At 42.3% G+C, this 27486-nt stretch overlaps 1 protein-coding gene across 1 annotated transcript in view; it reads right to left on the minus strand.

Annotated features, from left to right (window-relative positions):
- Positions 1-27486, minus strand: part of LOC121082272 (ankyrin repeat domain-containing protein 26-like) — a 43365-nt gene that overhangs the window by 7419 nt on the left and 8460 nt on the right. The window contains exons 9-27 of the mRNA XM_040581616.1: positions 26459-26519; positions 25659-25849; positions 24805-24952; positions 23166-23227; positions 21936-22038; positions 20281-20309; positions 20109-20175; positions 19977-20021; positions 16072-16157; positions 12443-12681; positions 11457-11606; positions 9107-9290; positions 8505-8651; positions 6367-7320; positions 5563-5675; positions 5005-5146; positions 2868-3149; positions 1933-2168; positions 941-1172 (exon numbers count right to left, since the gene is read on the minus strand). Coding sequence (XP_040437550.1) covers positions 941-1172; positions 1933-2168; positions 2868-3149; positions 5005-5146; positions 5563-5675; positions 6367-7320; positions 8505-8651; positions 9107-9290; positions 11457-11606; positions 12443-12681; positions 16072-16157; positions 19977-20021; positions 20109-20175; positions 20281-20309; positions 21936-22038; positions 23166-23227; positions 24805-24952; positions 25659-25849; positions 26459-26519 — 3471 coding nt within the window. The remainder of the gene's footprint in view (positions 1-940; positions 1173-1932; positions 2169-2867; positions 3150-5004; positions 5147-5562; positions 5676-6366; positions 7321-8504; positions 8652-9106; positions 9291-11456; positions 11607-12442; positions 12682-16071; positions 16158-19976; positions 20022-20108; positions 20176-20280; positions 20310-21935; positions 22039-23165; positions 23228-24804; positions 24953-25658; positions 25850-26458; positions 26520-27486) is intronic.

Genomic DNA, 27486 nt, shown 5'->3' on the forward strand with positions numbered 1-27486 from the left:
CCCATGCCTCAGTCCTATGCTAGGTGGGAAACGGATTACAACGACTGACATCTGGTTTCCAAGTCTCATGATATCACGATTACCATTCTGTGAGGGATGTGCTATCATGCTGACTGCTAATTACAGGGCATACTTTGACCAGAGGTACGCAGAGGTTGCAGCTTTTGTACAAAATCAGAAAGCTCTGTAGACTTCCTGAGGAGCAGTTACATATAACACCACATAGCAGGACCCACAAAATCAAATGCCTCCTATGCACAGCATACGTCCCGCACTCAAGTGAGAAGTTACGTGTCCTGTTCATACCATCCTAGTTTTGAAGCATCCCTTTGTTGGTATTGTACTAAAACAAGTTCCGGTGAAGAAACTGCTAGCATGAACATCAGTGAAGGAGGAAAAGGTGTCTCAAACAAAGATGTCTGATGGGATTTTGCACGCATCATAAAGTTAGCTGTTTTAAAAAAGGTCATCCACAGAATGGCTTGGGTTGGAAGGGACCTTAAAGATCATCCAGTTCCAACCCCCCTGCCACCTTCCACTAGACCGGGTTGCTCCAAGCCCCACCCAACCTGGCCTTGAGCACCGCCAGGGATGGGGCATCAGCACTAAATTTTACTGAAGAGCTTCTTTGGCAGCTTCCTATGCCACAGTATTCTTCATCACAGTTTCTCTTGCAAAAGAAATGTTGTTACGCAGTCCGTCATTTAGATCTCAGTATTTTTTGGTCTTTGAGCACTTCTGGAAATTTGTATAACCCTGATGACCAAAAGTCTTTGTTTCTACCACCTAGTTGTGTACTGTTTTGATGAGCAATTTGGTTTAGCATATTAGAGCATATGGTTTGGAACTAGAAATGGATTCTAACTTTAGACTGAAAAGCACAACCTTGCTTACAGATACTCTTCAACACTAGTTGAGAACAGTATTTAAAAACGCTTACCTTAGCCACATAGGCTTCAACTCTGTTTCTTGATGGTAACGTAATCACGGTCGGGGTTAGGAAGCTTCCTGCTAGATTTAGACTTCTATTCAGTGCCAGATTGTTGCTAATATGTCCCAGTTCAGTTGAATACAGAACTGGACCACTGACAGCGCTGCTTGCAATTAAAGGTTTGCTTCTATGGCACTCCTGAAGGAGCTTAGCGTTGGCTTCTGCTAGTCTCTCATTAGCTCTGAAACATTCAGAAGCATACAAAGAATTATCTTTGGTAATAACACTTCCGCAAAGTTACCCTCCAGGTCTTTGATTATTATCTGACTTCTGAAAGTGGAAGGGATTAAGAGAGTCCAAAAAAAATCTCCATAACTGGATCTGGGGTTTTTTTGGAGAGCCTATTTCTAAGTAGTCACTCTACCTGCAAGAAGCAGCAAGAGTTAACCAATACTTTGGACTTCTCAGCATTAAGGCCTCAAAGCAGTCTGTGCACACCGTGTGTTTACATAGCTCTTCCTGAAAGGTACATCACCTGCATAAGAACTCTGGGCTACCCTTCCTTTCCCAAAGAAAGCTGAAACCTATGGCATGTGGCTAAAATGGAAGCCAAAAGATTTGTTGTTCTTCTTCTTCATAGCATCAAATGCCATTCTCTGAAGGGCCTATCCTTATTCAAGCAGTAAAGGACTTGACATTATCTTTTCTGCCATACTTAAGAGTAAGAAGAGGAGATTAGAGACTGGCAAAAAGGCTGCCTGTTAAAACAAACTCAACTTCAAAAATATCCTATTAACGCCCATGATCGGTGGTGTTACTGCTGGAACACTGAAGAGAAATGAAGATAGTTCCAATGAACAGGGGGAGCCTTAAGGTACTTTCATCACAAATATGCTATCCTATGCATAATGCTGACTAGATGTAGAAAAGGTATTTAATGAAGAAAACTGCTTGAGGAAAAAGTAGTATCTTATTATCACCCCAAAAGAGCAGGGACTTACCTTTCCAGTTTTTTTGCTAGGCATCTTCCATTTTTAACTTCCTCCAGATACAGGTCTTTGTACTTTTCCACTTCTGCCTGTGCGGATTCTTTTTGAAAAATACTGTCTCGTTGGGTATTTTTTATCCTGTCCAATTCACGTTCGAGGTCTCCAATTCTGTGTTCTAGCTGTTTTGTCAGCAAAGCATGATGACTGGCTCTGATTTGTTCTAATCTGTCCTGGGAGGCTGCCTGCATCTGAAGTAGATACACACTTTCAACCACCGCAAAGAAAAAGAGAACTCTCCTCGCCAGTCAATTGCGTGTACCCAATTTCAAGGGCCCAGCTCTATTCAGCGAGGCAACTGTGCCTCCTCACTGCCATCAGCGACCAGGGCAGAACCCTGGAACTACCACACCAAATGATTCTTTTCATTCAGAAAGAACCCCCATCTTAGCACTATTACTCATCAAAGCTACTGATGGAAGAACACTATCTCTGTAGGACAGGGCATAGCATTCCTCAAAGAAATTATGGAGATGCCGCACCCCCAGCCCCCACCCTGCAGCTTTGGTGACTTCTTTTCTGAGCGTTGCCCCTTGTGCAATGACTAAGGAAGATGTGTATGGCTGGCTGTGACAACTCTAAGTTGCAATACCCATTCAAGGATAAACAATGAGAACAAGACCTAAACAATGAGAACAAGACCAGTGGACAGTGATACCCCTCCAAGAACTGCAAAATGAAAACCTACCTTGGGCAAGTTTTTGATTCAGGGCCTGCAGGCACACTGCACGCACATGAAAGCATCTTGCCCAACCATATTCCCTTCTCCCACTGCCCTTCAGGAAAAACAGAAGTACAGCGTAACACATGGAATCAGGCACCACCACCACCCCTAAAAATGACAACCAAAACAGAAGTCTATAACAGACACACATAAGAAACTAACTTACCTGCAAAAACAGATTGACTTCTTGCAGTTTTTGTCTTATTTCTTGTGCAGCTCGTTCTTCCACCTCTCTTTTGTATTGTTCTATTTGGCTGCGATCCACCATGTTAGTCTCCATATGGTGTTTGAGATTAGCCACCTCTTCTTTCAGCTGGCTTTTGCTCTTTTCCAGTTCTTCATGGCTCCCACACATGGTGGACAACTCCTCTCGCAAATCATGATTTTGTGCTTCTAGCTGCATGCCTTTTTTAGACTCTATCTCCAGCTGCTGGGAAAGTTCATCAACCTGTAAACAGGGAAGGGGAAAAAAACAGGGAACTCAGAGGGATCTAAAATTAGTCAAATCTGTGAAAATTGGTAAAGGAGTTGGCCATCAAGACTATTTATCATCTGCTGATTCAGTGTTAAAACAAAAGCGAAACCAGGCTCTTCTTTTAAAACAAGAACAGCTTTCACATCATTTCTGACAGCATTCCTCAGGTTCCCATCCTTCCTCAGTTCTGCAGTGGGTCACAGACCAAGAGGTACCAAACCAGCGGCATTACACCCGCAGGGCTAGGCTGAAAAGCACTAGGGCTATTCTTCTGCGAGATGTTCATACGATCATAGGAAATCAAACACACCCATACCCAGTTACATCACAGCCACATTCTGGTTTCATCAGAAAAAAACCCCATGTATCATGCTTCATAGGAACTGTCACATGCTGTCACACGGTCAAAGCTTCGTCACAGAACTGACAAGGCAAGAAACGGATACCCTTTCCTTCCATTACGCTAATAGATCTGGAAGTAGTGGTTCAGAACACCGCTTTTGCAGCAGTGGTGGCAGAAGACAGTCTCTTTAGGTCAAAGCTACGGTTTGTTTTCAAAAGATTTCCAGGAAATATCAGACTTCCCATAGGTCCCAATGGTCAACTACAGCTCTATCCCCTTCTTTCCCCCTCCAGAAACATCCATCGTCTATACCTATTAACCATAAAACATGATATCCCATCATCTTTTGTTTTTAAAAAAGTGGGGGAAACCAGCAGAGTCAACACTTGAAAGAGTCTCTAAAATAAGTAGAAACTTTACACTTATTTAAAATTGCCCAAACGCAATTCCATTCCCTGTCATTCAAAATAGCTCTTCCAACAGGAACACAAATATGCTGCTAACCTGTGAACTAAAAATGAGCCACTCTCAAGGCAGTTGACTCGTTCTACAATAATATCTTCTAAAAAGGAGCATAACTTTGAAACACAGCTACTTTAGCAACAAGTGAGCAGAGAAGCAGATAAAAGGTTCCATGCTACCAAACAGCCAGAGCAACCTCAAAAGCGTTTCTGGGTCTCCAAGACCAGGAAAGACGGACTGAGTCCGCTACTAGTAAGCAATAAGTTACTGCATTCATTTTTTCTGCATCACCTCACACTGCATTGTGCCCTGGGAAGCAAAGACACCATGCCGAAAAGCAAACCCCCACCTGCCTCCTGCTCAACTCGTGCCCGAGACAGGCTTCAGGGGGTGACCTTGGGCAAGGCCAACTGCACAGAGTTGTTCCGAGTGACGGTGGCGTTACTCCCCTCTCTTCCGAGAGGGAATGCATCCGTCGGAGCCCGACGATGCTGCCACGGCCTCAAGCTGCAGCCAGGCCTGTGCTGGGCCTTCACTGCTCTCAGCCCTGGCCCTCACCCATGGACGTGACGTCCCAGTAGGACTGCAGACCTGCCCATCCCTATGGACCGGCCTGGTGATCTGCACTCTTGGAGGACTCTGCTTACTGTCCCCAGAACTGTCCCCAGAACTCTTCTGCTCTTCTTGGTGAGGGCCTGTGGGGCTGATCCCTGGCCCGTGTGGTCACAGACCCTGCCAGCCTTGCTGTGGCTCTTGCTTTGCCCTTCCCCTGCAGGACAGCCTACCCCTGATGTGCCCTCGCAGACACTGCTGTGTACGTAACACTTCCATCTTTACCCCTAAGAGCTACATCAGTATTACAGTCGCCTACTACTGTGACCATAGAAGGAACATCAAAAACCAGCCAAATAATTTCAGAAATACAGCCAAAGTCAACAACATGAAAAGTAGTACGAAGAAAGAACAGAGGTTCCAAAAGAAAAACTACCACCACCAAAATAACCCAAACAAAGCAAAGCTCACCTTTGCTCTTAATCTGTCAGCTTCATTGACCATTTCAGAATACCCGTTCTTCATTTCTCCCTGCAAATTCAGCTGGGACAGTCCCCCTCTCTCCTCATACACCCTTAGTTTCTTCATAGCTCTGCTCAGCAGCCTCTTCAACCTGCACAGCAAATTAGTCACAAAAACAATGAAGCAAAGGAACAAAACTGGACTTTTTCACATACTCTCATGTAAACAGCACAGACACGGCTTGCTTCATCTTTAACATGCTTGACACACCAGGAATTACCAGGAAAAAACAGTATTCCTGTGCCACATACGCTTGGAGAGTCCAGATTTCACCTGAAAAGAGGAATGAAAGACTCCCTTTTTCCCAGGAGAACTGCAGGGCAACCTGCATCTGCAGTTGTTTTGGCAGCTATTGAAAACTAGGGGCTGGTGTACAGAAGTACCTTGCAAGAACTAACACGAGGCTGACATCTGCTCACAGTTAGGTACACCTATTTTTTACATTACAGTTCAATAAAACATGACTTCTACACAGGGATACCTCTTCACCACGCTAAAAAGCCGTACCTCTTACAGTCTTTCTGCAGATCGAAGTTTCTTTTCATTTCTTGGTCTAGACGTAGTTCAACTGGGTGTTTCAACTCTACCAGCTTCTTCACTTCCTTTCTTTCACTCTCGCACTTTCAAAAGAGAAAAGAAAGATGTATCACACACACAGAGCACAGGAAAAATACCGACGTACAGTCTGTGCATCTAGCGCTCTCCACAGAGAAGCTGCCGGACGTCTCTATCCGTTAGCCACGTTCCACAGAATGCCACGGGACAGAATTCCTGAGGCTATTCCATCCATCCCTTCAGGTTTCACATCAAACAGACCAATATGTAACTACAGAAACAGATGCCCTCGCTGAAGCAAAGGCCATCCTCTTCTAGACATAACAGGTGGAAAAGATGCTGGAGAACACTTTTGGCAGTGCCTCTGCTCACAGTAGGGATTACGTAGGTATGCACTCCATGGTACAACACTGACCCATCTAAAGCTTTCATGGGATCTTCCACCAACCAGCAGGCAGGGGCTTCTAGAGGAATCTGATCTTTTGGAGTTCTTCAACATTTTAGGAACTAAATAAGAAGAATCACCTTTCTTGATCAAAGCTTAGACTTGGATACCTTTTTTCTGCTCTCTGCTTAGATCTGAGGACTAACATCCCGTTTGCCAAAACCTTCCGCAATTCCGAGAGAAACATAACAAACCAGAACAAATCAGTATTCTTTGGTCCCATGCACATAACATACCAGGTACACTGTAGAAACAAAATAATTTCAAGAACGGACAAACTTTAAATTGTTCTTTCTAAGCATATCCTTTACCTCTCTTTCTACTTTGTCAGTCTCATATTCGAAGACTTGTTCCCTTAAATCAGTACACATGGCATTTAAATCCTTGTTTCGCTCTTCTATGAGATAAATTTGCTTTTCCCTATCAGCTCTGAGTTTGTTCAGAGTATCATTAAACCGGTCCTGTACATCATTCACTACTTCTTCTTTCATGATCCTCTTGCTCTGTGTATCTTCCAGCTGCTGACGCAGTAAAAGGTTTTCACACTGGAGCTGGGCCAATCGCTCCTGCAAGGACTCCTGTTTTATTACAAGTTCGCTTACTGGATCTTTCTCAAGTTGTTGAGCACGATCACATTCCTTTGCCTGACGCTGGGCTTGACTTAATTCTTTTTGTGTCATTTCTACAAGCAAAGCTTTTTCTCTGAGGGTTTGCTCCAACTGGTGAAGCTCATTTTCTAGCCTATTAGCTTTGCTTTCAGCTTTACACAGCTGCAGAGACAAGCTCTTGTTGGTTTCTTGTGTGTCGGAGAGGTCATGATGGAGCTTGTCTTGCAAGCGATGCCATTCATCACGTTCTCTGTGAAATCTTTGTTCAGCATCCTTTTCTGATGACCGATGACGTTCAAGTTCTTGAACAGCAGCATTCAGGCGGGAATGAAATGATTTGATTTCTGTCTCTAGCCTGTCTTTAATTTCGTTTGTCTGCTCAAGTTTGGAAGTCAGCACTGCAGATTCTGTCTTTAGTAAGTCCAGCTGTGCATTGTACTGAAGAACTGTTTGTGTTAATGCTTCCTTGTTCAGTTTAAGTTCCTTTTTGAGAGCTTCATTTTTTTCTTTCAAGGTCTTATTTTCCTCTAAAGATTTTCCTTCTTCCTCCTGGTGCCTAAGTCTTACTTGAGTGAGTTCTAGCCTTAGCACAGCAATCTCATCTTGTAGTAACTGATTCTTGTACAACAGATCCTTTTCTCTCTCAGTGTTGGATTCCTGAATGACAGGGAACATGAATAAAGAGCCAATTGGGAAATGAATCTACAAAAAAACCTGCAGCAATAAACTGCATTTTAACATTTCTAATACTGAAGCATGACTTCAAAGATGAAGTTTCAGGCAATAAGCTACTCTGTGAACCCACGCACAGGTACAATGTACGTACACAACGGAAGTGCAACATATCCTTAAAACCTAAATGAACATCCCAAATACACAATACCCCCTTAAACCTACAACCAAATAATAAAATTATTTAAAACATCTCAAGTGTAAAGCTTTTAAAATGACAGTGCTTTCTTGTATGTGCATGCCTTTATAATATTGCCTTTAAGGTTGAATTAGTTGTGCTACAGATCTGGTAAAAACAAGGCTAGAAAGGGTATTTTCCTTCTCAAATGTCTTCTGAACACTTATCCTTTTGTGTTACTGGAAGTTAGCTATGAAACTCAATCACCCCCGGAATGCAATAGTCCTGTATATTTCCTCTTTATTGTATGTATAACCTTTTTCCACTTAAACACATTCATCCTACATTTATTGGGCAGCACAGCCAAGAACAAACAAGGCTTCCAAGCACTGCACATTCTTAGGAAATTCAGTAAACTCTTTTCAAGATCTTTTTGAATACAGTGTTTATGGTTGCTTTTTCTCCTCCAGTTACCCTAACTCCTACAGAGAGTTGAATTCATTGTTGATATTCGATCATAAAATTTCAGTATGTGGAGGTGGAAAAGAAAGTGTAGTAAGTTCAATAAGGGAATAACTAAAAAAAAAAAAAAAGCAATGGAAACACAAACACTGTCAAACAACTTTCTTCCTGGCCAACCTTGACATAGGTAGCTAGGTGTCTCATTGCTAGAAACCCTAAAAAGTGATAATAAAATGTCTGTGAAATGACAAATAACAGATAGGTTAAGAAACGGGGTAAATAGTGTGTTCTATTAGTTTCCGACTTGCACAAGTAATACAGGTACATACAGGAGTGATGCTGCTTTCCAGAACTTTTAAAGACATAAGAAAAGACATAAGAGAAAACAGGAAAGGTATTTACCCATATAAGTTACACCGGTAAACAGTAAATAAACCATCAAGAAACACGGGAAGTTATATAAGATTTATTATGACTTTAAAACAAATATGGTGAAATCTGACTTATTCGAAAAAAAATATCTGCTTACCTCTGAATTTTTTCCTATAGATCTTCTTGTCTCTTCTTCTAGTTCCATTTGTCGCCCAAGGTGGTTGTTCAAAATTCCTTCTTGAAGGGCTCTGGCCCTCTTTTCCTGAGAGCGCTGTGTCTGTGTTTCATCATGTTCCTCTTCAACCTACAGTAATACAACTGCTTGCATCTCGAGAAAAATCAGAGCTAGCAATACATCTTCCCACTCTCCCCAGAATACCTGAAAAGATTTTTGATTCCCCACAGCTATGATAATCCACCTATAAAGAATAAATTTTAATTTTCTTCTGAAAATTTAAGAAGAAGAAATACAGGATGTTTTGTAGTAATTTCGAAAAAAGTCAGGCTTTGCCTGAAATACAAATGAAACCAAAATTCTGAAAAAGAAAAAAAGGATTAATAAACTGCAAAGCCAAAAAACCCCAACAAAACAAAACAACAACAGACCAATTGTGAACCAACTGTTCTCTACTGCCCTCAAAATTTGGCAATAGTTATCCAATGCCTCTTCCATGAACAAAGCACCTCCTTCTCTAGGCATACTGGAATACAAGTGAAAAGAAGCAGAAAAGGAAGTGTTTAATTCATTATTTAATATACCTGTTTCAAGAGCTTTCTCAGTGTTCTTATCTCCATTTCTAAATTCCTTGAGTGTAACTCAAGTTTCTGTTTCTCCTCCCTTTCTTTACAATATTGATCGTCTTTCCTTTGCAGTTTTTCTCTCATTTTCTCACAGAGCACTTCTACTCTGAGTCTCTTTGCTTCTTCTTGTTTCAAAGAACACCTGGGATTTAACAGAGTATTTGAGAAACAAAAGCACTGATACAAAAGTAGATGTTCCACATGATGAACTTGCAGAGACAACTCAAACCATAAAAAAACTTAAACGTTTCCAGATTCCATATTTTTACTGTACTTTTCAACTTTTTAAAGAATTCTAACTTCATTCCATTGTCCACGGTATCAGTTGTACAAAATACGGAAATAAACCATTGATTGATTTACCAGGTTTTTGTAAGGTTACACAGGGAAATGCACACTAGTGTGTACACTTCCATCACAAAAAAATAAATCCTCTTCATATTAAAGCCATTATGTTGAAAAAGGAGTTTGTTGTCTCATCAGATCAAAGCATCATAAACTTTTACTATGGTTAATATACATTTTCTTAGTATACTGAGCCTACATATTACGGATTCAGTGACTAGCAGTAATACTGGTGAATCAGCACGCCACTTATCTATGGCAACAATTTTTCAGCAAGCCTTCTGTAAGGCTGCCCACAGACAGAACAAGCAGTTTCTGTTTACTCGAGAAGGATGTCAGTGTTCAAAACCAGATTCAGAAATGCATGGGGTTTAAGCTGAATACGATTAAAAACAGGTTTAAAACCTCAGTGGATCTACCTCTGGGAGAAACTACAGCAATTTCATTTTGAAGCTGACTTACAAGGAAAGCCTTATGGAAGGTCAGCTTCTTTACCAACTGAAACAATCAGCAATGAGCACTGACATGGTAAAAAACGGTCCATGGTGTGCCCACGGTACCCAAACAAGAAAGCAGCTTTGTATTCGGTCATTATTTTGACTATTTTTTCCCATATATTCACAACAGTGAACAAGAAAAAAGAAAAATCAAGTGTCAACGTAAGGAAAGAACTGCCAATTGAAAGCCTGCTTTAGAAATTCTGCAAGACAAGAATCAACCACCACTAAAATCACTTGAAAGACTGACAGAAACATTTGTATTTGAATGGCGTATATTGCAAGGAGAAAGCTTTACATGTAATTTCTAGTGTAATTTCGCAAAAAGTGTAACTTTTGAAAGTATAAATTTAACGCTGCTTGGAGAATTCACTTAGAATGAAAATACTACTTCTTTATACTTGACAGATGTTTGAGGATTTTGAACACCTGCTGAAGTCAAACCCAGGCCAAGCTGGGACCGGCCTCGTCTTCCTCGTACCCCCCTCCCCCCGCGCTGGGAGGCCCAACTCCCCCAGGCCCAGCTCCCGCAGCCTCCCCTCACAGGGCTGGTGCTCCTGCCCCCGGGCCAGCCCGGCATCTCCCTGCCGACCTCACACGGACTGGGCAAGATCTCCTGGGCTGGGCGGCCAAACACCGGGCCCCGGGCTCGAGACACAGCTCAGCAAGCCCTGCGGCGGGGTGGGCACTCACTGCCCCCAGTGCCCTGGCACTGCTGCCCTCCATACAGCCCAGGCCGCTGCGGGCCGCCCCAGCTGCCAGCTCACGGGGGCTCCTGCTGAGCTCGCTCTCTGCCTGGGCCGCTCCCCAGCCACGCCATCCCACCGGGGATCACCACAAGGAGATCTCCCCTCCCAGGCCAGGGCTCTGCAGTTGTCCTTGCTGAACTGCCTACGGTGCCTGCTGGCCACCCCTGTCTGACGTGATGTCAACAGCGATGAGAAACCTCACACCTCCGGGTCTAGCTCAGGAGTGTGGGGAAAGGGGCAATCCCAAACTCTCTTTCTCACTTTGCCACAACCCACACAAGTAAGTTCAGGGTGGGCGAGAAGTCAGGAGGGTACACAGCTGCAAGAGAAAAGGTGGAGCGGGGAGCAGGGCAAAAAATCCTGAGATACCTGCAGTGAAAGAGTGATGTTGCTTTTCTGTAAGTCTCTCCTCGCCCTTTTTAAACACATGAAATACTTCTATGCCTGTGCACACACTCATGTAATTAATCAGAATTTGTGCACAGTGACCTTATCATTAACTTGGCCAGCATGCTCAAAGCACTCTAAACAAAAGTGAAGTGTTTGTCAACAGGAAGTGCACCAGGTAGTGTGGTCACAAGAAAGAACAAGAATCTTCATATGCATCAGGTTTACAAAAAGCCTCAACACACAACAAAACCCCAAACTTGCCTCTAGCTCTTAGGTCAATTTACATCATTAAGTAAGTTTTGTTTTCAACATTCCTTTTATGCATACCTTCCTTCATCCTCAGATGTTTCACTGGAAGTGCTATCATCCCGTACTTGACCATGATTGCCACTGGAAGAGCTCATCTGCTGATGAGCCTTCTGCTTTGAAGGCTGCCTTCTACTTTTCTTTGCAACTTTGGCATTCAGGGCAATTTTACTGCATTAAACAGAAAGGGGGAAAAAAATAAATCACCAAGTGAGTAGGCTTACAAAACCATTTCTGTGAAACAGACATAAGATGATGTCCAGAAAAGACTGAGACAAAAAATATCTACTATAAAAACACAGACTTGACTGCAAAGATCGTGGAAGATACCCAAGTACTTAAAAAACCTGCCCCTAGGAGTGAGGGGGACACGTGGAATCTGAGCTAGAGCCAGGTTAAGCTGGAATACCTATAACATCCATGTTACAGAAAGCATCTAGAGCAGAGATTCCTTTGAAGGACAGACAGGAAAAAACGCCTGCTTTAGGTTTACATAAAAATACGTGTGCCTTCTTTAGACTTTTGAGATTGGTTTGGTAATATCATCTTTTCCCCTCTCCCGACAAAGGGCATATTAACTTAATGAAAAGGAAAACACCAACTGCACGGAGATCACTAAAATCACCTAGAAAAGGGAGTAGTAGCAAACCCCAAGTTCCTACTTTTCTTTTCTAGGTGGCCATTTCCTACAAAAATAACTGCTTTTTCCAGTCTTCAGTTCTGGTTTTGAAGATGCATTTTGCCTCAGTATTGACAAGGAAATCACAGGAATTTGGGTGGGCGTTTATTTTTTATTTCCTTTTCTTTTTTTAGAGCAGGCAATAGATTTGAATATCGTGAGCGTTGTGTTTTCTAAAAAGACATTTTCTTCACTTTTTGAGAAGCAGTGGACTACTCACTATGGCTTTCACCACAGAGGAAACTACTTCACCTACCACAGTATCAGAAAACCTAAGACACTTACATAGTACTACAAATAAGAATTAGAGATCATTTCCTTAGCTTACCCTTTCATTGGCATTTTAATCAATTTTGAGCTCTCCCCAGATGAAAAATTCTTTTTGTCTTTTTCTTCTATCGTGTTTTCATTCTCCATTTTCAAACAGTCATTCTTCCTTACAGTAATCTTTTGTTTCATTTGCCGATTAGTGATGTTGTCTGATGGTATATTTAATTTACCAAGACATTCCTGTTTTGCCACCGCCTGCACTTTTGAAATTCTTCGTTTGCTTTTTTCCTTCTCAACCTATAAAAAGAAAGTTAAGCTTCATGTATTTCTTAGTATTTCTAAAAGACAGAAACACCACATCCAAGATTGATTAATTCAGGGTTTACCCCTGAAATAATATAACATTAGAGAAGCCTTTTCACAAAATTACACTACAAAGCGTATCGTGTCATTGAAAGTGCTTTGAATTCACTCATGAGTAAAGATAATAAGAAGACAGCCCTTAGAAAGAAAACAATAGTGTCTCTTAAAACATGAGAACAACAATGAAGTGAAAGCATTACTGATGGACAAAGAGTTAGGAGGACTGCACAATGTCAGTTGTAACACCACCAGAAAAGAATATCAAGTGGAACTGTGCTGGGCTCCTGCTCCCTGAACAACGGGAGAAAAGAAAAAAAAAGATCCCAAACCCACAAACACAACTGGTTTCACAGGAAAGAGGAATTTTAGTGAAAGGCAATGAAGACACACCACGCAGATATCACAGCACATGAATTATTAGTCAAGACCCTGTTCAGAAGCTATTTTCATTCTTTGATTCAGAATCAGAACCGATAGAGTTCTATGGATTTCTTCTTAAGGCAATGTAGTGATAACTACTTGCACTGGAACCGAGTGCCACCTGCTGTTAAACTGGAGCAATAATGCATTCCGTTTCCCAAAAATGGGGAAAAAGACAACTCTCCACTGCTCTCTTTGTTCACAAGTAACATTTCCATTAGAACAAACCCCAATTTGTAGGAAGCATCCTCCTTTAATGATGAATAGCTAAAGTGAACAGGACCGTTGATCCAGAGCGAGATTAAAGAATAAAGAGTAGCAGGTGAACTACCTCTTTTGGCAGCTGTACCTTCTCTTTCTCCAAAGCCAGGAATACTATTTGCAGCATTCCTACCCTACCCTTAAATCTTCCCGTATCTTGGTTTAGTTCTTCATCAAGATTCCTTTTCAGCATGACGTATGATTGCTGAGCATTTGCAAAAAGACTTTCCATTTCTGCTTCTCCTATTTTGTCGATAAAGCAGTCCCTGGGAAAGTCATCACTAAATCCAGAGTCTTTTCCAAGTTCCCTCTTTGTTACAAAAAGTGCATTTTCACCACGTGGAGAAACTGTCTTATTGTAGGAATAATATTAGAAATGTCATCCAAAAGACTGGGGTTTAAGCTGTATCTCGGGGAGTATTCAGGACCTCCCACTACGTTTCTACTACTTCCATTTGCTAGAGGCACCTTTGTATCATCCATATTATTTGTGCAATCTTCTTCATCTGTACTCCAGGTATCTTCCATGTTTGCATTTCAGTTATCTTGATCAGGAAGGACACCAAGACTCGGATTACAGTTTCCATTTTGGGTACTTTTCCACCTAGCGTAAGTTTAATGTCTCCAAATTCACCTTTACTTTCTAAGCTGTTACTTGATTCTGTTGCATGAGATGAAACAGCATGAGAACTCTTCAGCTCAGCACTGAAGCCATCTTCTGACATTTCTTCCACAAGGGAAGGAGTTTTCCCACTTTCATTAATTTCACCAAGCAGCTGCTTTAGTTCTGCTGTAACGTTTTTAAAACTTGTTTTCAATTCCCTCTTCTCATTTTCAACCCACATTCTTGCATCTCTTTCTTGCCAAGGTTTTGGACTTAGAACTGCTTGTCAGCACTGTGCAATTCCTCATTTTCTGCTGTGAAATTTCTGATGTGAAAATTTCTGCCTTATTAGTGTGATTTTCATGTGCTGTTTTTTCTATCAAGTTGATAGTTTCTAAAATATATTTATCCTTAAGTAAACAGGTACAGACAGAAAGATTATCAAGAAAAATTACTACAGTTAATCTATGCGATTTCTGTTGCAAACTCATCCTGTAATAGAAATAAGGCATTTTGAAAGCCATTTTCATAAAAAAAATCAAGGGACACTAAATGAAAGGTTCACTGCACACCATCTTCTTAACAAGAGAAGGACTCAGAGACAGCAGTTTCTTGGGTTAGGTTTGCCTAGGCATTAGGGTTGCTTTTACCTTTTAGCCTGCTCGCTTGCTGTAACTGCCAGCATTTGTCACAGAGCATGTTTATTTTTCATGTTTTATTGCTTTAATACCGTTTTTCATTAAAACTGCCAACATTTTTCTCACCCACCCTCCTCCCTCCATCGCGCTCCACTGTCTGGCATTGTACAGTCCCCGGCCACCTAAGCTAACCCAACGGGAATGAACATGACAAGCTTCTTACCGTTCACCACACAGAGAACTGGCTAAGGGAGGATTTCTTCACCCAAGCTTCAGAAATAATAAATTCCACTCCAAGGTGCAAAGGAAAGGATTTATTAGGGAAACCTGCCTGCTCCTGCCCTCATCCCAGGAATCAGGAACCCAAGCTCGCAGGAAAACCGCACCATGCCTTAACCCTACCCAGCCCCCTCAAGTCCCTGTCCCCACGCTCTGTTTCTCAACAGCTCCCACTGCTTCTGCCCCGTGTCACAGTCCTGCCCACACGCCCCTTCCCCTCGTGGTGCCTCCTGAGCAGGGCCTGCAGCCTTGGTGTCCCAGCGGGCTGAGACCGTCACGCTCCTCGCGCTCCTCTCGTCAGCCAGGCCCTGTTCTCCCGCGGCAAAGACCCCTCCGCTCACAAGAGGGAAGGAGCACCTCAGACACCACCTGTCTCACCCTCCCCCTTCCCAAGCTCACTGGCCAACTACTACCACCTTGCAACAGGCTTAAGTCCTGCGCTTTGCCTGCTAGAATTAGGCACGTCCCTCTCTCGTGATGCCCGGCTCTGGGGTGGAAATCATTTGCTACGCTGTCCCTTCGGGTGTTCCAGAGGACGCCAGACCCCGCTGTGCAGCCCTGCCCCGCACGCCCGCCACAAGCAGGACGCCTGCCTTATTCCCCTCTAGGATACCCTCCGAGAAAACCCTTTTCAAACACTTCACGTGGCCAAACAAGAGCGTATTTTGCAGAGGCTGGGGAAGCCTCAGAAAGGTCACCACATTTCAAGGCGTTCTCTTTGACCTTTGTCTTACAAAGAGGAAGACCGGCATGTTTCATCAAACAGATCAGCATATTATAGACAAATCTCCCTCTTCACTTGAACATGCATTTTGCACAGGCAATAAAACCCACATTTGGTGGCACTGTTTCTCAGCAGTGCACAAGAGGAGAAACACCGCTCAAAATTTAAGCAAACCAACTGACAACAAATCAGTGTAACAGCAAGCATCCGACATAGTGACAGGGATTTTACCCCACCATAAGAAGACTGTATCCAACTCTCCTTCAGACTGTAAACACAGCCTTCACCTACAGGACGTCCCTTCTGCATTATTCACCGACTGGTAAGTTTTCTTTACCTTAGTGTATAATACAGCCTACTGAATCAGACTGCAATCCAAAATACTTGGGTTTACATACCTGCACACCATAATATTCAATGCCATCCTTCATGTCTTCTTTTTCAGCTGATGATGACATATGAAAGGTAGATCCCGAGTTCTCACCTGCAGTGAAAAACCACACATTTTTATAAACAGTATGACTTAATACTACTTATTTACACCTAGAGTGCATCTTGAATCATCCTACTTGTGACAAAAATCTTAACATAAAATATATCCCCTCAAATTTGTGCACTCCGAGAGAAGATTATCATAACACAGATTTAAGATGCATCTGGGTGAATTCCTTTCTTCCAAGGCATTCTACTTTTTAATGTATAAGGGAAATTTGCTGAAAATCACTACATATGGTCACAAAGAGGCCATTCCTGTTTCTTAAACATGCACAACCTCTCTCTCATACATAGATACACACCTCTGTATCTCTGACACAGTGTGCCACACAGTATTCCTCCAGCAATTTCAGTTTCCCTATGTGTTGCGCACAGAAAATCATGAACAACAAAGTCACAGGCTTGAAATCTTGAAGACCCCAGCTTTATTCCTTGCACGACACAAATGTGTCTCTAGACATGGATCTAGACAGAGTATTTCAGTCAAACTGCTGCCCCATCTGTTCCAGAAGACATGGACGGGCCACTGAATGAAAGACAGGCTTGTGAAATGTGGAGAAATAACCCATGATCCGGATGTTTTTACTGTTGAAAACTGGATTCCATCCTCTCCTCTCTCAGAATTTCTACGTAACACTGGACAGGTCACAAACTCCTCGGAAGCAGGCACTCACTCAGTCTGGGCTGCCTATTATGGGGTGCCTACCTTGAATCTCTGTTATATCTGAGAACTGGACTCCAGATAGTTCCAGACACAATTTAGAAGCAGCAACTCATTGTATTGTTTGTGTGGAAGGCACACTGAACGTTTTGAAGGAACAAGTATTCAGAAAGAAACAAGTCCCAGCAGGTCAAGTGTGGCATCTAAAACCAGAGATGGATTCTTTTCACCTTAATCACTCTGCATCTCCTTTCCTGCTCCATAATCCTATGGCTTCTACCTAATAGCCTTTCAATACACAAAGCTTCGCTGCTGGAGAGGGACACAACATTCTTCCCACAAGAAAAGCGAGCAAGACAGGAAGAACATAGATAAAATCATAAAAATACAAAAGGGTCCGCTATTTATGAGTCACAGGGCCAACCTCACTCTTGGCATTTTCTCCTGTAGGCGACTCCTATTACAAACTTTCATTGTCTGCGTGCTACTCCTAGAAGCCTCTCCACCCACGTACAGCAGCGGGTGGTCAGTCGGTCAGACAGACGGGGCTGCTCCTACTCTGCTTCCATGAAGGTACGCTTACCAGACTTCTTCTGTCACTTCACCAACGTTCACTCAGGTCACAAACAGCAAAATGCAGGCAGCTTCCTGCCATACAATTTGATATGTGCCATCACCCCCATCATGTAACATGGACACCACAATTTTGCTTAGAAGATAGACTTCAACATTTTGTGGATGCAGGAGAGCTGTGACACCTCTCCTGTCTGCACAACACAGACTGAATAAGCTTTTCTGCTCAACTGTATCTGCCTGAAAGCTGGATAAAAGCAGACCTGCGAGCACCCAGGGTTTTGTACTGCCCTAATAAGGATGCAAGTCACATTCTCTGTTCAGAGTACGTAGGTGTCTTCGTCTTTTGGATTCTGTTTCAGAGTGCAGTCACTTCAAAATTAGGCGCCATGCTGCTAGAATGAAAAGCAACCCTAACTCCTGTTCAGCCTTGCCCATCATGGTCAACAGGAAAGATTTCAGCAGCAGCTATTTGAGCCTGAAGTCTCCCTTTTTAGGTAAGATTTTAACAACATTGGAGCCCCTAAGAATCCTTTTCCATAGGGTTTAATCAGTCTTGACATTTCGGTATGATGGGTACAGAACAAGGAAGAAGCAGGAAAGGTGAAAGGCTACAGTGTTCTTCTACCTGCAAAACTCCAGTTCTCATCCTGTCAGTAACTCTAGTCAGTAATTATTTTTCCAACCACTGGAAAAATAACTCAAAAAAACATCAACTAAAAAGCTAAGGACTTCTCCCATTAGCTGTTGCAAGTAAAATTTCTTCTTTTCTTGGAGCAGTAATTCATGAGTCTATTTTCTGTGTTACTGGCTTCTGTCAACACTGTGAAAGAGGATGACTCCTCATTGTCAAGAGTTCTTCACTTTTAGCACAGGGAGAAATTCTTAGTTAAAACACTGGCAGAACCCTACTCCAAGGCTTCTGAAGAGCCCGTCATTCAAAAAAATGTATATAAAAAATTCACAGGGTAAACCAGATTCCAGTATTTTTGCCTGTCATTCCCCCACCTTTTACTCTGTCTGCTCTCTAGCTAGCATTGAAAGATGACTTCTCGTCATCGTAGTTCTTTCCACTTAGTCTTTACCTCTCCACTCTATTCTGAGACTTCCCTCTTCATAAATTGTACATAATGTACATAACGACTTTTTGCAGATTACAGTGGACAGCAGCTACTTTGCTATACAGAAAACATGAGAACACCGCTAATTTATTTTGACTCAAAAATAATTTTAAGGATGTATTACTATGAGTCAGTAACAAAGTAAATAGAACGGGAAATTCCAGCTCTCACTGAACATTTAATTGTGAAAGATACTGTACCTGTTCTCCAGATTTATGAAATCAAGTTGTCAAGGATGGCATTTCAACCCTTTTAGAGTCAGAAATATTTGTGCTGCAGGAATCATGATGCTTTGCTGAAGCAACCTAAATTCCTTAAACCCAAATCCAAACATAAACTGTGTGCCTTACCAGAACACTGTGCAAAATAAAGGGCAAAAGGGGACCTGTTGCTTACCCATTGCAAACACATGAAAGGGAGAAGAGCGAGAGGAGAAGGAGGGAGATACTTCTAGAGAGAAGTTACATCTCTATTATTGTCCAAAGAACAACAATACTTTTTTTTTTTCTTCTTCCCCTAAAGCAAAGATGCCAAAGAACTTGGAACTATTTGTATTCTATACTTAGAAGTTACAAGTCCACTTACTTGTCTACATATCTGTTCACCTCTCTCTGGTTTATATTGTCAATAGCCAATTGTAGAAACTCTAAAACCTGAGTGGCAAATTGTTTCTCATCATTAACAAGTGTGATCAATACAAAATACAACACAAATTATCAAATATGCAAATTAAAAAACATTAGAACAAAGACATTAAAAACCCATTAAGGTTACATATCCTCTCCCAAATACATAGCCGACCAGCTAGCCGCCTCAACTTTAGCCTTGTTTCCGAAGAAAAGAGAATTCCTGAAACACGCTGACACTAATTTCCTCCCATCTTGTCTCTCTTCCTCACCTCCCTCCCCTGCCTCTGAGCCTGCTGGTCATTTTCCATGAAACAGGAGAGGGAAGCCTCAGAGGAACGTGTTTGTACATGTTTCAAAACAACTGCCAGGCAGGTAGAGATAAAGCCAGGCAAGTAATAATTCCTGGAAACTACAGCTACGGCACGAGCCCAAGAATTACCCTTTGTGGCTCACGGGCAGCTCCTGGACAGCCTAGCCTACAGATCCCTAGCCTGGAATCAGCCACAGCACATGCTCAAAGGACCAAGACAATCAGGAAGGGGGGGGGGGGGGTTGAGCCACGGAAAGAAAAGCAGACTTCAGGACTGCCTGAAAAGGGGAGATGACAGCAAGTACGGTGTAGGAAGCGTACATCACGGAAGGGTATGGACAGTGCTGAACAGCAGACTAGAGGAGGGAGCAAACACATACACCGAGGTATATTTCAGTACACCTTCTGCTCCCGGGATGCCTTGCTAGAGCCATTAATTTAATATTAGAAAGAAAATTGCAAGTACAAAGTGTCTGTCCATAAAAGAACACTACAAAGAGATTGTTATGAATACCTTCAACATCTTCTGCATCTCCTAAGCCGAGTTCCTCCAAAAGATCTGCAAAACAAATCAGATGCTTTAATAAATACTCCTATCTAGAAAGATTATGAAGCTAAACCCAGAACCACGTGAAGTGAACGTTACCTGATTTCTGTTGCTTTTTGTTAGGAGAGGTTTCACTCCTTTCCAAAACAGATTCAGGGGCCTTCAGCTATGAAAGACAATCCAATGACAAAAAAAACCACCACACTTAAAGTAACTCTATAATATTTAATGAGCAGAACAAGTAGTCAGTCTGACATGAACAAATACTTACCTGGGAATTGTTGGAATTCTCCAAAAAGCCTGGAAGTGAAAAATGTTTCAGAAAGTGTTATTTTATTCAAATTTATTTAATTTATAAAATTTTTACTCCATTCAACATCAGTAGTTTCTACAACTAAGTATTAGTTGCAAGCATTATTTCATCGAGACTGCGATACTTAACATTCAATTTACCTCATCATCCAGCATTTGTATCAGTATACAAGAAATGGACAATGCACGCTTCCCATCGTGCACCTTGGATTTAAGAAATAATACAGAACTAGGACAATCCATAGGAAGCAATAAGGATTTGCTTGTTAACAAAACAAGATCAAAATACTTATTTTGAGGAGCTGAATCCTGCTTTCTACAAAGATTATTTCAAAAGCCAAAGCTGGTCTGCTGTAATGAATTATCATAAAATAACACTACGAATTATATAAAATAACAGCTCTATGACCGTGATGTTGAGGGATATTTTCCTTTCCATCGATAGGACAGAGAAAACATGGGTGCAGACATAGAAATCTCATACACATCATTCAATGAGGAAGAATCAAACTAGTTCTTGTCAGGTTGTTCTGGTTCAGCTTGCAAGAAAAGAAAAAACCCAAATTACAATTGGTTGTAGTCTGCATTTATAGCACAGTTCCAAACAGTTTCATTTTTTTTAAGATTTTTTTCCAACATTAAATCACTTACAAACCCACACAATCTACTGGCCCACCTATATTTCTCAAGTCCTCTGCTTTAGTCATCTTACAGTTTGAGTCCTCTCATGAAAGAAGTGTATGGAATGTTATTAAGAATGGCTCCATAGCAAAACTTTTGTATTTAAAAAAATGATTAAAAAACAAACAGCATTTGATTTCAGGAAACTTGGTGGTCTAGCAGTATGGAAATACCTTAGCAAGATTATCATAATCACCTTTTATCCCCTTTTTACACTGATTTTAAACTCATCTTAGTAGATTCATACAAAGCAGACTTTCATGACAACTACTCGACAAGTAGATTAACAAACTCCCAGGAGCTTTTAAAGTTTTGCTTCCAGCTTACTGGATTCGCTTCTTCAGCTATTCTATTGTACTTACACTACAAGCAGGACTGACCATTTAGTAAAAAAGAAATCCTTCAGATGAGAGTTCTACCCCAACAGCAAAACTTCCCTGCCATTCTACACTCCAGATGCTCAAGAGACAGCGTCACAAACTACAGGCAGAAGCCCTTCACAACAAACCCTGAACTTTCAGTCACATTTTAGCTCCTAGGCAAAGCGTAACAGTAAGGTATCAAAAATTAAGACAGGGGGGAAAAGTGCTTGGCCAGATCATAGCTTTCTTCTGCTACGTTATCATCCAAGAATGTCCAGGTGTTCAGACAGGTCAGCCCTAAACCACATACACTTTCAGCACTATGCCACAAGAACCCGAACCCAAAGAGATACAAACACATCCAAAGGACACACGTAACGCAAACAAGGTAACTTCCTTTACAACTTGCCAGCAAGTGCCGTGACAGCTGGTGTTAATTAACAAATACTAAGCACCTCACTGCTATAGCGCGCACCCACACCGTAAGTGCATTCCTAAGGCAGACATCGATAAAAGCTCACTTCAGCCTATACGTGTTTACAGACAAACATTTAGTCCACCAGGAAGTTACCGGTGTGGCGCTCCCCTGAAACAATCCGTGAGCGTGCTCCGTGTCTGTCTGCAGCTGGAGGCAACACACCAGGTGATCCTTCTTCCCGACTTTCAGAATCCGTCTGTAGAGCATAAAACACGGGCGTGAGCATCGGTACAAATTCTCAACTCATTTCTACGCAAAACGTTCCTGCTAAGCCAACTTGCACAGCATGGAATCACAAAAGCCTTTGATCAGCCCCTTGGAAAGGGCACGTCAAGACACAGTATATTGGAAAATCACAGCAGACTTGTGTGTTTTCAGATCTTAGGCAAAAACCTCACAACTCATCTAAACTAGTCTGTCACGCTGGCAAACTGCACAGCCGCAAGGGAGAATTAACACGGTAACTCGAGCTGTGGGTTGCGAACCCGTAACTGCAGGTCTGGGGGGGACCCAACTTTCGGACTGAACTGGTACCCGATACTCAAATTTGTGCTGACGTTCCCCAGGCACACGTCCTGCAGTGGGGAGCGAACACATTGCTACTCCCAGTTGCACGGGCTGAACAAAGACTATTTGGGCTGAACAAAGACGAGCAAGACAAAGCTTACAGAAACCAAAGCTACCTAAACCCCCCCAATAATATTTTAGCCTTGTATTTGTAAGAAGGAGATGGGGAAGAGTTCCTTCTTCCTCACAAGAAAAGTCAGAGGGCGTAAGCTACAGACTCTGCTCATTTTCTTCTAACCCATTACCACAGACAGGAAGAACTAAAAGGGCAAACACAGCCAGCACGTGTGGTATCTCTGTTGAACATTACTTCCAAAAGGGCCAAAACGGTAGAAAGGCTCTTTTCCGAAGCAGCTCATCATCTAGGCTGCAGACCCTAAGGGCAACCACTGAACACGTCAGCGGAATAGAGTTGTGTGGTGAAAAAGCAACAATCCCGCCAGCCCCCGTGAGGAGCTCAGACTATTTTAAGCAGCAAGAAACTTCACTGCCGCAATACTGTACCAGAAACCCAACTCCAAGGGCCAGCTGCCATGAGACCCAAATCATTAGCTCGACCTACCTTCACCCCAAGCCTCGCTGAACAGCTAGCACACAGCACAAGTATTTCAAGGGCCCCCAGTTACAAACATACAGCAGAACCAGGAGAAGGGGAAATAAGCCTCAGCCGCGGCAGGGCCCAAGCTCCGAGTGCTTCTGGATCTCGCTCCCCACCCCCGCCCCACTGGGAACCCCCGTGTCCTTCACGGGAAATACCTCAGAATCCCAGGGAGATTCAGCATCTTCCTCTTCCTCTGCTCCCACCGCAGTCAGGGCACCTACAAAGGCAGTAAGAGGCGAGACACTGAGCCCTTCTATTTCACTCTGCTTTTCCCCATCACCCCTGCGCCCAAAAGATGCACAGCGGCTCTGTTGCTGAGGACAAACTAAGGAGTGAGTGTTGAATTCAAGGGTTTCTTCACACCCAGCGCACAACATACCACGGTACTTCCTTTGGATCGCCACCTCTCTTGCCTCCTCTCCAGCAGGAGATGGCTATGCACAACAGCTGACACAGCTACAAGCAGCACTGAACACGGGTTTGTGTCACGCTCAGGAAAAGGCTCCAGCACGCTGCAGCCCTGTGGCATACAGAGTTTAGGTCACCTGCTCTCCAGTCCACAGCTCCAGAATTTTCCACTGACTACCACCATCCACTGTACAAGAAGTACCACAGAAACACCACCCGACACATCTTCACGCTAAAATCACCAAGAAACAATGCTCCTTTTGTAGCACTACCAGAAAAGACCTTCCTTGACTAGCAGTTTTTAGCCTGCACCTTCCCAGAAGGTAGACACCTAAGCATTGCCATTGAAAAAGAGGAGAGGCTCACAGCCCAAAATCTCACCCCAAACACACAACTTGTCTCTATCTCAGGGGGCTAACATCCGAATCTCTTCTCTACTAGGCACACGCAAGGCTCAGTCTCAGTAGGTTCCTGGCCAGATTAAACTATCTTCATTTCTCTGTTTTAAGCTAGTCCATTAGGTAAAACTGATTCAGGATTCGCTCTTGTGGAGACATGCACACAAAAACCGGGAAAGGAGCTAGAGACCAGTGAGGGCACCCGTCCTAGCAGAGGGGAACTGCTGGTTCCAGCCTCAGCTAGGACTACTCACACTGTGCCAAATGCAGGCTTATGGTAAAATGCACCGACAGAAGAGCATGTATAGGCACAACATCTGGAATACAGCAGGTTCTGCCAGGCCCGCTCTGTAGCATTTGATCAGCAGCTACACACACTCTGGTAACATCTACCACACCACTCTACTCTCTGGAGACACACAGTGGAAAGTGTGCCTTCTCCTCCTGCTCCAAGACCTGAGGTGAGTACCAGAGTGCTCAGCCCTGACTGACGGGGCAATGCTTTCGAGCACACTCAAGCGTGGCACTGGAGAGACTTTCTACGTTTTAAAACTGGACAAGGTGAGGCACTGGAACAGAACAGCTTTCTCTCAGATCGACTCAAATCTTTCCCAGGCTTCAGCCAAGAGCAACCACAACTTTTCAGTCTGACAGTACGGGCCAGAAAGGGGAATACTACTGTCACACCCAAGACTCTCTAATCCTCCTCTTTTTCAACTGTGCGTTTTGTTCTGATCGCTTCAGGGAGAACACAGCAACAAAACCAAGAATGACACATGCTCCATGTAGCATCGTTTGGAATCCAAGGCCACAATTTGTTCTTCAGGAATGAATGAAAAGGAACAAAAGCTACTTTCCTCCTTGCCAATGCCCACTAGGGTTCAAACCTACTGTTTCAGAAGTCAATCACCATTTCAGTTCATTTACTGTGCATTAATATTTATAGAGGAAGAACTGGGATCAGTATTCACTAACTCACTTCTCTTACCAGTGTCGTCTTTGGAAGCACTGTGGATTTGATGGCTATCATTATGAAGAGAGTTTTTCACACCCTCAACAACTGCAGTTCGTAGCTCTTCACCAGTGTTTTCCTTTTCCTGCTCCTTCTCCTCTTCTTCCTGTTCAGGTGATTTTTCCTAGAAGATATTGACCAAACAGCTGGAAATAGCAGAAACAAGCACCTTCTTAGCCATCCATCGACAACTTTAAAAATGCTTTTCCTGTGTAAGACAACAGGGAAAATTTGTTGAGCTTTGTTTTACAATGCCTTCAGTTTTTCCATGGGAATCTCTGAGGAGACAGCAATGGCATTAGCCCTAAGTCTCACCCCTGGTTCTGCAAAGCTCCCGAGAAGCAATTCTTCATGTCAGCCTAACTCTAGCTTTCATTTCAGTTACATTGTTTTGGAACACGCTCCTTTCCCTCTACTTTGCTCCAGGAAAATCACTAACTTCCTGCTCTCAATCTTATTCAAACTTTTTGGTTCCTCTATTTCAGCCATCACACCAGGTATTTTACTAAATGGCAATAAATCTTGACAGATAAAAACCGTACATACAACTGAGAAAAAATGAATTTATTTCAGAAAAATTATACTGCCTATTTGTTTTCCTGCAAAACCACTGCAACCAATAAAAAAATATTGAAAATACTGCCCAATATTATTCTTATACCTAAGAAACTGCTTTGGTTAGGAGTAAAGGCATTTTCTAATATAAAAAAAGGATGATCAAAAGATGGATATACATGAAATATTAACAGAAATCCAGTTTACCTTTTGGTTCTTACCTTTATCACCCTTAGAAAATACCTTTGTGATTGAATCATCCTTATATAACTTACTTTGGTGCCCGAGTGAAATGCTGCTCTTACGTTTTCTTCATGCCTATTCAAGCACAAGTGTTCACTTTCTTGTTTCAGTGCTTCACAGACTTTGTTATCTACTTCACATTGCTCTTCTTCTGTATCTTCATCATCCACATGTTCAAGAAAGACAGAGTTTGGTCTTTGACTTTCAAGCCTTGGGTTTTTTCCTGCTGACAAAGAACTATTATCACTTTCAAAGCCATTACTGAAGCTTGACTTTTTCTCCTGAAGACCACAACTATCTGAGAGAAGCTGAGGTGTCTCTTTTTTCCAGTTTGTCATCTTAGATTCTGCAAAAAGGGAGTCATCATTTCTGTGAAACTTCACCCCAATCATGCTTTTCTTGTTCCATCTTTCTTGTTTATCTTGCAAATTATTTAGATTTTGAAAGACAGTTTGCTTTGGTACCGACTTGCAAGATACTTCATTATTCACCGTCTTTGGAGACACGGCAGTTATGTCAAAACAACAAAAGGAGTTATGGAAATGGCAACAGGCATGTTACCAGATTAATGGAGTAATCTGGGAACGTCTGGAAAAGGAACCAAGTCAAGGATGGGCAGGATGGAGGAAGGACTTGGCCAGGGACAAAGGCTTAGGAGGGGATAATACCTTCATTTTAACAACATGACTTATGTTTTCTGAAATGCCTAAGTGCTGTGTTTTCAAAATGCTACTTTTCTCATTTACTATAGGAAAAGAATTATATAAAAGTAGATTTGCTAAGTAGTTTTTTAAACATTAGTATACTATGCAATCTGTTCCAAATAGCTTACTGTTTTTCCTGAACTGCTGGGAAACATTCATTAACAATGTCAAATTTGGCTTCTGCAGCTTCTGTAAATAAATGATTATTTTCTTTTAGAACACTAACAACAACAACAAATCCTTTGGTCACATCAAACCTTGAACACTAAATGTAATCAGGCTGTCCTTTGGATAGTGGTCAGGTGTTGGCTCCATCCTATACTTCTAACTACAAAAACACTCCTCACATACGCAATTCAGTGAGTATTTCACCCCCAAAATACCGTGCAGGCACCCTTCTGAAAATTGTTTCCACAACTATGGTTACATGCATAGCAGTTTTAAAAATCTGGGTTTAATATTTGTAGTACTTCCCTAAAATTCAGTTATATTTACGATCGCAGCTTCTGGATGCTTACTTGCAAGTGTGCACAAGGGAAGTAACTGTTAAGAACCCTAGGTTTAATGCATTGATTAGTCCCTGCAAGTACACTTACCAGAATATCCTTACATTTCAAAAACATGCCCAAAAATGCATAATTTATATTTAAATCAGTGCAAGAAAATGAAATCATGTTAAAACTAAACATGCTTGCACCTCCAGTATTACAGAGTAGGTTGAACTAGAACACCGGTTCCTCATCGCTGCAGAATCCCAGAGCAACAGAACAGATGCTCCAGACATCACTGCAGAAGTTAATAATTCTTCAGAACACTAGCAAAAAAAGCAGGCCTGAGAGCTTGTAGCTGACAAAAAGAATACTGCCTAAGCATTCAAAAAAAGAAGGAAAACATGCAGTGTGAGATTACGTGCAAGCACAGAATGCCACCTCAATAGAAGAAAAAAAGATGACCCATTTGAGTAACTCATCCGCTGAGCACTCTTGAGTAACCTGATGAGGAGGAAAGGAGAACTAAGTGATGAAGGCTTTCAGTACCTCTTCATTAAAAAGTGCCCTTTATCAGTTAGGATTCTATCACGAAATTTACAGGAAACATTAACAGTGTTTGGGGAAGAACAGAACAGGTTATATTAGTAACTTATAAACTTAAAATC

This window comes from Falco naumanni, unplaced genomic scaffold (genome assembly GCF_017639655.2).
Source record: "Falco naumanni isolate bFalNau1 unplaced genomic scaffold, bFalNau1.pat scaffold_54_arrow_pat_ctg1, whole genome shotgun sequence".
Lineage (NCBI taxonomy): Eukaryota > Metazoa > Chordata > Aves > Falconiformes > Falconidae > Falco > Falco naumanni.